Source organism: Cebidichthys violaceus, unplaced genomic scaffold (assembly GCF_023349555.1).
Source record: "Cebidichthys violaceus isolate CVI_PGR_0920_01 unplaced genomic scaffold, fCebVio1.0.p SCAF_14, whole genome shotgun sequence".
Lineage (NCBI taxonomy): Eukaryota > Metazoa > Chordata > Actinopteri > Perciformes > Stichaeidae > Cebidichthys > Cebidichthys violaceus.
The window spans coordinates 5,633,765-5,646,369 of record NW_027176307.1 but is presented as its reverse complement, the minus strand read 5'-3'; the positions used below and the strand labels follow the sequence as shown (position 1 = coordinate 5,646,369).

General features: G+C 40.8%; 1 protein-coding gene across 1 annotated transcript in view; it reads left to right on the top strand.

Annotated features, from left to right (window-relative positions):
• ddhd1b (DDHD domain containing 1b) overlaps positions 1-12,605 on the top strand; it is a 59,193-nt gene that overhangs the window by 16,242 nt on the left and 30,346 nt on the right. Inside the window, exons 8-11 of the mRNA XM_068708599.1 lie at positions 2,099-2,171; positions 3,906-4,055; positions 4,312-4,376; positions 4,719-4,897. Of these exons, the coding sequence (XP_068564700.1) occupies positions 2,099-2,171; positions 3,906-4,055; positions 4,312-4,376; positions 4,719-4,897 (467 nt within the window). The remainder of the gene's footprint in view (positions 1-2,098; positions 2,172-3,905; positions 4,056-4,311; positions 4,377-4,718; positions 4,898-12,605) is intronic.

Below are 12,605 nucleotides of genomic sequence, written 5' to 3'. Positions count from 1 at the left end.
GGTAAGGAGGTGATTTTTTTCCCTTTTTCCCATAGCCTCAGCCTTTCTCCTCGATTAATTATCACAATATCACATGAACTACTCCAAACCCTCTAGGGCAGGGGTGTCAAACGATCAGGCCCGTTTACGGGTTTAATCCGGCCTGCGAGATGATTTTGCAAAGCATGAAAATGAGCTGCAATTTTACAATGAAAGAAACTGCTGTTCTAAATGTGTCCACTGGATGTCGCAATAGCAATTCTGTTAAGCAAGCAAACTGTTTACACCGGGGCTGAGCAAGAAGGCTACAGCTAGTCCGGAGCTAGCTTGTCATTCTGTCTGCCCGATTTAACCATTACGTGCTTTGGCACTCTCATCGCCCCAACATGTCTCTGTCAAAGAGAAAAGTGGACGCAGAGTGCAGACTGTTCCAAGAAAAATGATCATCCTCCTATTTATTCACGGAATTGAATGGGAAAGCTGTGTGTTTGTTGTGTTAGCCAGTTTCAGTGCTGAAAGAATATAACGTTCGTCGCCACTATGAGACTTTTCATGCCGACAAATACAACAATTTTCAAGGAGAACAGAGTTGATGACACTTTGACCGTCACCGAGGAGTTCTTGGAGTTGGTGCCAATGACGGATACTACAACAGCAGCTGATATTCTCACCGCACTCGTTGGCGCCCTGGACAGGGTCGGAGTGGACTGGTCCCGCGCTGTCAGCCTGGCTATTGTAATGAGCATCAATAAAACAAAGCTGCGCTCAAGGCTCACGCAAAAGCACTTGAATAACATCCTGAAATTGGCTGCCACTCAAGATGTGACGCCTGATATTGATGCACTTGTGAAAGCTAAAAGATGCCAGGTTTCAGGTGTGAAATAAACAATGAGTAACCCCACTTAAAATGCTGCATGAGACACTGCACCCTGATATAGTTCTGTGAAAATGATTGTCTTCTGTGGAAATTTAAAGAAAGTGAACAGTGTGTGATTTACTTTAATAATGTCAGTCACTTCAGTTCATAAGTTTGGTTTGTTGAAATTGTTCATGCATTGCACAGCTTTTATTTTTCTATCAATAAATAGTTTAGCCTACAAGGCAGGGAGTAACTCAACCCTCTTGAATAGTTTCTACCTCAGTTTGTATGGTTTGTCGAGTTTGCACAGGATTAATATGTGGAAATGACAAATGAGGTATTTGATACCTAGAAGAGTTGTTTTATTTATTTATTCATTATTTATTTTTACTTTGTTCAATCCCAGATAGGCTGTGACTTAAAGTTTAATTGCTTAGTAGATACACTGAGATGAAGTCTAAGTTCCAATCACTGAGGCATTGTGTTCTTGAAATTGCACCAATTTTTTCCTCAGAATTTTCAACTAGCTTGAAGTGTTTTGTCAAGAGGATTATTTGTGACGTGTACATTTTCAGAATGTCCTTGTACTATTTTGGACCAAAGTAAGACAAAGAAAACAATCTGAAGTTGTCGTTATTTTTAAGTTATTATGCCATGATTTTACCGGTCCGGCCCACTTGAGAATAGATTTTCCTCCATGTGGCCCCTGAGCTAAAATGAGTTTGACACCCCTGCTCTAGGGTTTGGAGTGGTTCATGTGATATTCCTTCAACTAATAATGTATGTCAGAATTTCACTCCCTGACGTCATCAAAATTGCAGTATTCGGTTGCAGGGAGCAGCACCTCGAACCAAATGGAAATCTCTTTTGGATGATGAAATAACATTTGATTTGATAAGGTTTTTTTGAGTTTACACATACCTTAGCCCTTGCATAAGGTTTTTAGGATAACAGGTCCCTTGCTATATTTTCAATGGAAGACACCGTCATAAAGCGGTACTTGCTGTACGCTTTTTTCAACTTTTTTCAGCAGTCCAATGACAGGTGAAGCGTCAACCTCATATGTTTCTGTTTCAACCTGTTTTATTCCATTGAAAATGCTATTAGCTAGTTGATAGTGCTATTTAACAATATAATTATGCAAATGAGTGCTTGAGCCATTTTGTTGCTTGTAGTTTGAAAATAGCGTAAGACTGCCCAACAAACATGCAACCTGCATTGGAGTCATTTTAATCTATCTTATACTATTTATCATCCTAGGTTGAGGGACTTGGAGGATCAGTTCCAGGGTCTGCGTACCTCGATTTGTGCAGTGCCAGCCTTGAAATTCAAGGTAAAGTTGACATTTGACTGTACTGTATCTGTCATCAGTTGTCATCAGCTGCTGCAAGACATTTCCTTTTCAGCATGTGTCCTAGATTTGGTTCAAACCCAAAACCCCTCGGAATCAAACAAAGAAACTGATTCAAATTACAAACGTTCTTATTCAAATTGCAAATGTTCTGATTCAAACTACAAATTTTCTGGTTCCAACTACAACTGATTCATATTCCAGACGGTCGGAATTTTCCCAGTTGAAATTTCCATCTCCAAGTTTTCCAGGTGCACAATGCCAAACGTAAAACAAAACCCTTGGCTGACTGTGACAAACTGATATTTCTGGGCAAGTGTACAACTCTCAGCATTGCAGCCTCCACATTTGGGGTGCTCTTTTTACATTTTTCCAAAAAAACTTTTGAGCTGTAGATTACTGTAACCACATACCTGATAACGTGGCAACATAATCAATTTGCATGCAAGTGTTACTGCATGGTAGTATGTATTTTAATTAAATACAGTTTAATTTATGTTTGACCACTTTTTCTACTTGGAGGCTCAACATTTTCGACTTCCGAGTTATCTGGAACGCATTCATATTATAGACATTCTGACTCTAGTCTGATAGTCTGATACAAACAACAAACTCTTAAAAGCTCAAACCTTTTGATTCATACAAAAAATCTTCTCATTAGAACTACAAAGATTTCAAAACCATTCGCAAAACAAACTGATTCTAACCTACTTATTGAAACTCTAGACCCTCTGATTCGTACAACATACTCTGATTCAAACCCACAAACTACGAACTCTCAGATTCAAACATAATGAATCAAATTACAAACCCTCTGATTTGTACAACAAATCTTCTGATTCAAACCCACTTATTTAAAGTATGAACTCACTGATTCATACCACACATCCTCCGATTCAAACAATAAACCCTCAGATTCATACAACAAACCCTCTTGTTTAAACTATAAAACCCTCTGTCAAACAAACCCTCTGATTTAAAACTAACTTATTCAAACTATAGACCATCTGAATCAAGCTCCATACCTTCTGAGTCAAACAACAAACCATTGATTTAACCTTTGTGATTATATAAAACTGTGTCAGTGAAACATCAAAACCTTCTGGTTCAAACTACAAACCCTCTGATTCAAACTACAAACATTTTAATTCAAACTAAAAACCCTCTGATTAAAACTACAAACATCATTGGTCAAACTACAAACTTATGGAGTCATATCAGTCAGAAGACTGAAAATTGTGATTTATATATAAATGACTTCACACAAATGCACACTAAAAAAGTTATTGTGATATGTAAATATAAAATAAATCCAATCTTTCAATCAGAAGATCGGCTGTTTAATCCCCAGCTCCTTCAGTCCATGTTGATGTGTCCTTGGGCAAGACACTTAACCCCAAATTGCTCCCGAAAAGCTGTGCCTTTGGGGTATGAATGGGTGTGAATGAATAGTACAAACCCTCTGATTCATACTACAAACTCTATGATTCAAATAAGAAACTCACTGATTTATACTACAAACCTTCCAATCTAAACTGCAAAAGTTCAGATTCAAACTACAAACCCTGTGGTTCAAACAAAAATCTCCCTGATTTAAAATACAAACCTCAAACCACAAACTCAATATTTCATACTACAAAGCCACTGATTCAAACTAAAAATCCACGGGGTTCTCTTATTCTCTCATATGAATTTGGACTGTTTTTTGTGTGGTAGGTAGAAAATTTCTTCTGCATGGGCTCTCCTCTGGCTGTTTTCTTGGCGTTGCGAGGGATCCGGCCGGGAAACAATGGAGTGCAGGGCCACATCCTCCCCACATCTATCTGCAAACGCCTCTTCAACATATTCCATCCCACAGACCCCGTGGTGAGCTACATTACCCACAACTGAGTGTACCTAGATTGCGATTGTCACCAACATTTAAAATGTTTAGGGATGAATAATGGCTAACAAACCTTTTAATGGTTGCTATGTAAGTTTGTGGTGTTGTTATTAGATTATACAGCAACACATTTAAACAAAAAAACAAGAAAAAGAACTACATTCAAATAAAATGTGGGAAAAAAAAGAAGTAATTTTTTGAGAAACCCTCATTTGCTCTGTTTTTGTTTGTTTGTTTCAGGCCTACAGATTGGAGCCTCTAATCTTAAAGCACTACAGTAACATTGCACCTGTTCAAATTCACTGGTAAGATAAGTGGTAGTATATGAGAGATATAATTCTGGTTATTTATGAAATCTCCTGTGAATTTATCAAAATAGTGGATGCTGTGATCTAAGGAAATGTTTGATCTGCAGTTTTTGTCTCTCTCCCTCTCTTTGTTGTCAAACTGTTATTTGTGTAATAATTTTGTTTCTCTTAACAATTTATAATAGGAGGAATAAAAAGTATCCTGTTACAGTCTTTATGGTATTAAATAACCCAACTGTGATGGAAGCTACAGTGTGCCCAGTTTAATTAAAGTACAGCTGAAGACAGAATGAGGACTACATGTTTCTGTGACAAGGTTATTGTGGATGTGATGTGCAGGTACAACACCACCAGCCCAACACCGTACGATCAGATCCGGCTCACACTGCTCAACCCCCCAAAGGAGACCGCATCTGTCTCCGACTCAGAGAGCATCCCCAGCCCCTGCACCTCCCCACCCCAGGCGAGACGCCACTATGGAGAGTCCATCACCAGCCTTGGCAAAGCCAGTATCATGGGTAAGCACACAGCAAAGTAAAAAAACAAGAAAATACCTTTGATGGATGTGAACCCAAGTGAAAATCAGCCCTTTCAGTCATTACAGCCGCACACTCAGCATGTACCTGATCTGAGCTGAGAGAAACTGGAGCTGCTTACACTACTGATATTGTAGCAAGGCAAGCAGTTGTAAGCATGCTCTAAACAAATCAATAGAAGCAATTATGCTTACATCATGCTGTCTTGTGGACTGGACAGCATGTTTTTTCCTCTGTGCATCGGATGTAGTGTGGAGAATAAATGTACACTAGAAAATTTCGCAAGAAATTTTGACAGTGTGGCTTCTACTGCCCGAAGACGTCGCAATATATACATAAACGCTGATGTTACCGGCAGTATCGTTGAGGTTCGATTGAGATAATGCTTCTCTCTTTTCTGCATTTTAGATTCATACTCTTGAAAAAGTTAAACCAAGTTAAAGCTGACGCTTTTATTTTGAAAACTTACCGGATGCTCTATCCCTTATCGGTGTCTGACTTCCTGCCTGGGTCGATCTGCTCTGTGTTAATTGAGGCAATAAACCCGAGCCTTGGGCTCTCGCGTACCCTTCATTGAGGCAGAATAGTGTTTGCCTCCCCTTAATGTCATATCAGCAACACTAAATATGTTCTACACAGACGTGAAATACAGTACCTATTATATGGAAAGAAAGGACATATAATAAAAGTGTCTACAAATAGTACAGTGTGTGCAGGAATGAGACAGCAAAAGGCACGCGCTCAACCCAGTTAGTGAGGGATTCACAGTCTGAGGTGAGGAACAGCTGGTCACTGCCTCACCTCACTGTCTCCTCTCTGTTTGAACAGGACATGCCCTAATTCAGAGATTTTGATTATAAAAATGTTTGGAATAATACAGAAATTACATTTATAGCGCAGATCAGTAGAGAAATATTAATATTTATTTTATTTTAGCATTATTTGTTTTTTACATTTCATCATCACACCCTGACTGCACGTCCCTGCGTAGAGCTCTGGGTGAACACAGATGGCTACAGTTTGTACTTCCTGATTCAACAACAACAGGACGTCAGTGATGACAGGAGGAACATCGCGCCAACCGCGTCGCTTGAAACGCGTCGCCCCAAACGCGTCGCTCCAAACGCCCCAAACGCGTCAAACGCGTCTCTCCAAACGCGTCGCTCCAAACGCCCCAAACGCGTCTCTCCAAACGCGTCGCTCCATACGCCCCAAACGCGTCGCCCCAAACGCGTGGCTCCAAACGCCCCAAACGCGTGGCTCCAAACGCCCCAAACGCGTCGCCCCAAAGGCGTCGCCCCAAACGCGTCGCTCTAAACGCCCCAAACGCGTCGCGTCAAACGCGTCGCGCAAAATTCGCGTCACTGCAGTCTCATCGTGTCTGTGCAAAGACTTTGTATGTAATCTCATCACGCGAATAATTCGCCCTGCGTTTGGTGTGAACACAGCTGGCAGCCTCGTGGGGAGGGGAGGGGGGAGCTGCGCTCATGTGATTGCTTGAAAATGAGGCAGACATCTGATTGGCTACAGATAGGTCCATGTTAAAAAAAACGTATTTGTGAATCCGGCCAGGCAGGGGAGTCTCAAAAAACCCACCAACAAATGTGAAGAGATCCACAAAGAAATACACACAAATCCACAAACAAATAGAAAACATCCACACACAAATACATACAAATGCAGAAATATATTTGTTCTCCATGCATTTGTGAGTCACATTTATTTGTAAATCCTTCTGTGTAGAGACAGACAGACAGACAGAGAGAGAGAGAGAGCGCGTGCGTGCATGTCACTGGTTGCCATGGTGACGACGCAGGGCCTGGAGAGTCTGTGAGTCTGTTTGTTTATAAACATCAGTAATTAGCTGAATTAAGAACACCTGTGAGCCTGGCAGACTTTTCATGAGAAAACACTGGAAAACACCTGTCAAACAAATGCACTTTATACCAAAACCATGAGTCCAATCAATAAAATAAGTGCACCGTGAGAGAGATAAGACTCTGCCGAACGCCCTGGTATGTTTTTTATGTTCATAGTGTTATAAATGTGAGCGCCAGCGCAAGTTACAAAACTGGTACCGTCTGCTTTCTTTGACAAATTTCTTTTCTGATTTAACATGGGGTCTAATGGAGTAGTTGGTTGGAATTCATGTCGCTCCACGGCTGTTTGAGCCAAATGTGTAAGTCCGTTGGATTCCATAGACACTTTGTTGCGACCAGCACAAGATTTCCAAGCTTTTTGGCCAAAAATGGTGTATAAAGAGTAAAAATTGTGGGAATGGGAGCAATTTGTTTGGAAAAATCACAGAACATTTTCCTGCTCTGCTTCACTCTGACCGTGATGTCATCACTCTAGCACTTAACGAGCTGCGCAATACACACCCATTATAAAATCTGAAACAGACCCAAAGTTTTGCTGAAACTAAATCGGTGACTTCATGAAAACTATGCTAGCTAGCAAAATGTCCATTTGGCTAAATAACGTCCATCAATTTGTCTACGTTTTAAACTTTGAATCATGTTTCTACGTTACAGTATGGCTGGTCAATATGGGTCCAAAGTTAAGTGGTTTTTTTGGCTTTTTTCACGCCAAAATCCCATTCAAGTCAATGGGCCGATTTTTCATCGTAGATCGCGATTTTCGGGGAAACCGCTGGACGAATTTCTTATAAAAGTCATAGCTCACGATTCCCGATCAAGCCGCACGTGTTGAATTACTTTTTGAGCAGGTGTTGGCAACGCTGTGTGACTAGTTTCGTGGCAAACTCTGATGTGGAAGATGGAGAATAAGAGTAACTAGAAAATGCATTTCCTGCTGAAAATGCGTTGGAATGCTGAAAGCTGAAATGAATTGCAAAAACATTGCTGAAAATACAGAAATGAGAGACTACCGGTCTGAAAAATGTTGAAGCTCGAAAGCATTTAAACTGCACTGCTGAAAGCCCTTCTAGTTGAAAACGTCTAACTATGGTGTCTGTAGTTGAAAGTATGAGAAAGAAGGCTTTGAAAGTTGAAGAAGTTTAACAGGATTTGAAGATTTTCTCCATAGATATCCCATAATTCAAAAAGTTTAAAGATTACAAATATGAAAAATATCACCCCTCTCCTGAAAACGCTGAATATTTTAATATTCGAACAGCTTCTGTGGCTTAAAAAATGTCAGCAGTAGTGATATTTGTAGTAGTAGAAGTTGTAGTTGCAGTAGAAGTATTATTAGTAGTAGAAGTATTAGTAATTAGAAGAAGCAGTATAAGTAGTAGTATCAGTAGTCGTAGTAATAGCTGTAGTAGTGGTCGTAGTATTTAATATAACAGTAGTAGTAGTAGTAGAAGAAGTAGTAATAGTAATGGCAGTATTTGAAGTGATAGCAGTAGTATTAGTACTAGTAGCAATTGTACTAATAGCTGTAGTAGTATTGGTACTGGTAGTAGCATGAATAGCAGCAGTAGTGGTAGCAGAGAGAGAGCCAGAGGGAGAGAGGGAGAGACAGAAAGAAAGACAGAGAGAGAAACACAGAATGACAGGAAGACAGAGATAGAGAGACTGAATGAATGAGTGTGAGAGAGTGAGAAAGGCAGACAGACAGTTATTTGTACTGAGTGAGTGAGACAGGCAGACAGACAGTTATTTGTACTGAGTGAGTGAGTGAGACAGGCAGACAGACAGTTATATGTACTGAGTGAGTGAGGGCGACAGGAGGACAGACAGTCATCTGGATTGAGTGAGAAGAGCAGACAGACTGTTATATGTACTGAGTGAGTGGGAGAGAGAGACAGGCAGACAGGCAGACAGACAGTTAGATGGACTGAGTGTGTGGGAGAGAGAGACAGGCAGACAGACAGTTAGATGGACTGAGTGATTTGGAGAGAGAGACAGGCAGACAGACAGTCAGATGGACTGAGTGTGTGGGAGAGAGAGACAGGCAGACAGACAGTTATATGAACTGAGTGAGTGAGTGAGACAGGCAAACAGACAGTTATATGAACTGAGTGAGTGAGACAGGCAGACAGGCAGTTATATGTAGTGAGTGAGTGAGACAGGTGGACAGACAGTCATCTGGATTGAGTGAGAAGAGCAAACAAACAGTTATATGTACTGAGTGAGTGGGAGAGAGAGACAGGCAGACAGACCGTCAGATGGACTGACTGTAGGAGAGAGAGACAGGCAGACAGACAGTTATATGAACTGAGTGAATGAGTGAGACAGGCAAACAGACAGTTATATGAACTGACTGAGTGAGACAGGCAGACAGACAGGTATATGTCCTGAGTGAGTGAGTGAGACAGGTGGACAGACAGTCATCTGGATTGAGTGAGAAGAGCAGACAGACAGTTACATTGACTGAGTGATTTGGAGAGAGAGACAGGCAGACAAATAGTTATTTGTACTGAGTGAGTGAGAAGAGCAGACAGACAGTTATATGTACTGAGTGAGTGGGAGAGAGAGACAGGCAGACAGACAGTCAGATGGACTGACTGTGTGGGAGAGAGAGACAGGCAGACAGACAGTTACATTGACTGAGTGATTTGGAGAGAGAGACAGGCAGACAAATAGTTATTTGTACTGAGTGAGAGAGACAGGCAGACAGACAGTTATTTGTACTGAGTGAGTGAGTGAAAGAGGCAGACAGACAGTTATATGTACTGAGTGAGTGACGGAGACAGGAGGACAGACAGTCATCTGGATTGAGTGAGAAAAGCAGACAGACAGTTACATTGACTGAGTGATTTGGAGAGAGAGACAGGCAGACAAATAGTTATTTGTACTGAGTGAGTGAGAAGAGCAGACAGACAGTTATATGTACTGAGTGAGTGGGAGAGAGAGACAGGCAGACAGACAGTTAGACGGACTGAGTGTGTGGGAGAGAGAGACAGGCAGACAGACAGTTTGATGGACTGAGTGAGTGGGAGAGAGAGAGACAGACAGGCAGACAGACAGTTATATGAACTGAGTGAGTGAGACAGGCAGACAGACAGTTATATGTACTGAGTGCGTGGGAGAGAGAGACAGGCAGACAGACAGTCAGACGGACTGACTGTCAGGGAGAGAGAGACAGGCAGACAGACAGTTACATTGACTGAGTGATTTGGAGAGAGAGACAGGCAGACAGACAGACAGTTATATGGAGTGAGTGAGTGAGACAGGCAGACAGACAGTTATATGTACTGAGTGAGTGAGTGAGGCAGACAGACAGTTATATGTACTGAGTGTGTAGAGAGAGACAGACAGACAGAGAAAAAGAGAGAGAGTGTGTGTGTGTGTGTGTGTGTGTGTGTGTGTGTGTGTGTGTGTGTGTGTCATTGGTTCCCATGGTGACGACGCAGCAGTTGGAGAGTCTGTGAGTCTGTGTGTTTATAAACATTAGTAATTAGCTCAAGCACGAACACCTGGGAGCCTGCCGCATTTTCATGAGAAAAAAACTGGAAAACACCTGTCAAACAAAACCCCAAAAACCCCATAACCATAGCCCCTATTGCTCCAATATTAATACTGGAGAGGGAGGATGAGTTGAAGAACAGATCATGCGAAAATTGTGTCTGTAGTGTAAAAAAAGTGGCTTCAATGGCAATTTAGAAATGGGGTACGGTTGTCTGTGCAAGCCTTTTTTGAAGTACGTTTTAACATTGGGGTCTATGGAGGAGAAAGTTGGTTTTCCTCTCAAGTAAAGGCTCTTGAGCCAAATGTGTAAACCTGTGGGATTCCAAAGTCATATGTCTACGACAAGGACAAGATTAGCTACGTTTCCATCCAAAAATTATGCATGTAGAGTGAAAATTGAGGAGTCAGTCGCAAAAGTCGCAAAAGACAAATATTTTTTTCACAGGAATCTCAGGCTTCTCTTCACTCTAGCGATGACATCATGCACTCTAAGCTGCGCAATACACACCCATTATAAAAGCAGAAAAGGACTGAAAAACACATGAAAGCAAAAATGTTACTATTCAAAAAGTGTAAAAGATATCAAAATGATTATAACATACAATCATTGGTCAGGGTTTTCTCAACATTTGAAAGTTTAAATGGTGTCTGTAGCTGAAAGTATGAGGAAGTAGAAGGATCTGCAAGTTGAACAAGTTTAAGAGGATTTAAAAATATTCTCCATAGACATCCCATTCAAAAAATAAGTTGCAAAATGCTTAATAATTCAAAAAGTTGAAAGATTAGAAAAATTATGAGAAATAGCACCCCTCTCCTGAAAAAGCTGAACATTTTCATATTTGAACGGTTTCTGTAGCTTAAGAAATGTGGACGTTATTAAGTGCCAAAATACGTACGGAAGAAATAGTTGAAGAATAAAGATTCGAAGAACAATACTTGGAATGCTGAATCAGCATTCCAACAATAAGCCCGCAGGATTACAGTCAGTGTGCTTTGGCACAGGCAGTATTACTGCCTTGTGCCACAAAGCCACACTGAATAATAAGCCCGCAGGATTACAGTCAGTGTGCTTTGGCACAGGCAGTATTACTGCCTTGTGCCACAAAGCCACACTGAACAAGAAAATGCATTTCCTGCTGAAAATGCGTTGGAATGCTGAAAGCTGAAAGCTGAAATGAATTGCAAAAACATTGTTGAAAATACAGAAATGAGAGACTACCTGTCTGAAAAATGTTGAAGCCCGAAAGCATTTAAACTGCACTGCTGAAAACCCTTCTAGTTGAAACGTCTAACTATGGTGTCTGTAGCTGAAAGTATGAGAAAGAAGGCTTTGAAAGTTGAAGAAGTTTAACAGGATTTGAAGATTTTCTCCATAGATATCCCATTCAAAACAAATTGCAAAAAGCTTAATAATTCAAAAAGTTTAAAGATTACAAATATGAAAAATATCACCCCTCTCCTGAAAAAGCTGAATATTTTGATATTCGAACAGCTTCTGTGGCTTAAAAAATGTCAGCAGTAGACATATTTGTAGTAGTAGAAGTTGTAGTTGTAGTAGTATTATTAGTAGTAGAAGTATTAGTAATTAGAAGAAGCAGTATAAGTAGTAGTATCAGTGGTCGTAGTATTAGCTGTAGTAGTGGTCGTAGTATTTAATATAACAGTAGTAGTAGTAGAAGAAGTAGTAATAGTAATGGCAGTATTTGAAGTGATAGCAGTAGTATTAGTACTAGTAGCAAACGTACTAATAGCTGTAGTAGTATTGGTACTGGTCGTAGCATGAATAGCAGCAGTAGTGGTAGCATAGAGAGTGCCAGAGGGAGAGAGGGAGAGACAGAAAGAAAGACAGAGAGAGAAACACAGAATGACAGGAAGACAGAGATAGAGAGACTGAATGAATGAGTTTGAGAGAGTGAGAAAGGCAGACAGACAGTTATTTGTACTGAGTGAGTGAGTGAGACAGGCAGACAAACAGTTATATGTACTGAGTGTGTGGGAGAGAGAGACAGACAGTCATCTGGATTGAGTGAGAAGAGCAGACAGACAGTTATATGTACTGAGTGAGTGGGAGAGAGAGACAGGCAGACCAACAGTTATATGGACTGAGTGTGTGGGAGAGAGAGACAGGCAGACAGACAGTTATATGAACTGAGTGAGTGAGACCGGCAAACAGACAGTTATATGAACTGAGTGAGTGAGTGAGTGAGACAGGCAGACAAACAGTTATATGTACTGAGTGAGTGAGTGAGACAGATGGACAGACAGTTATATGTACTGAGTGAGTGAGGGATACAGGAGGACAGACAGTCATC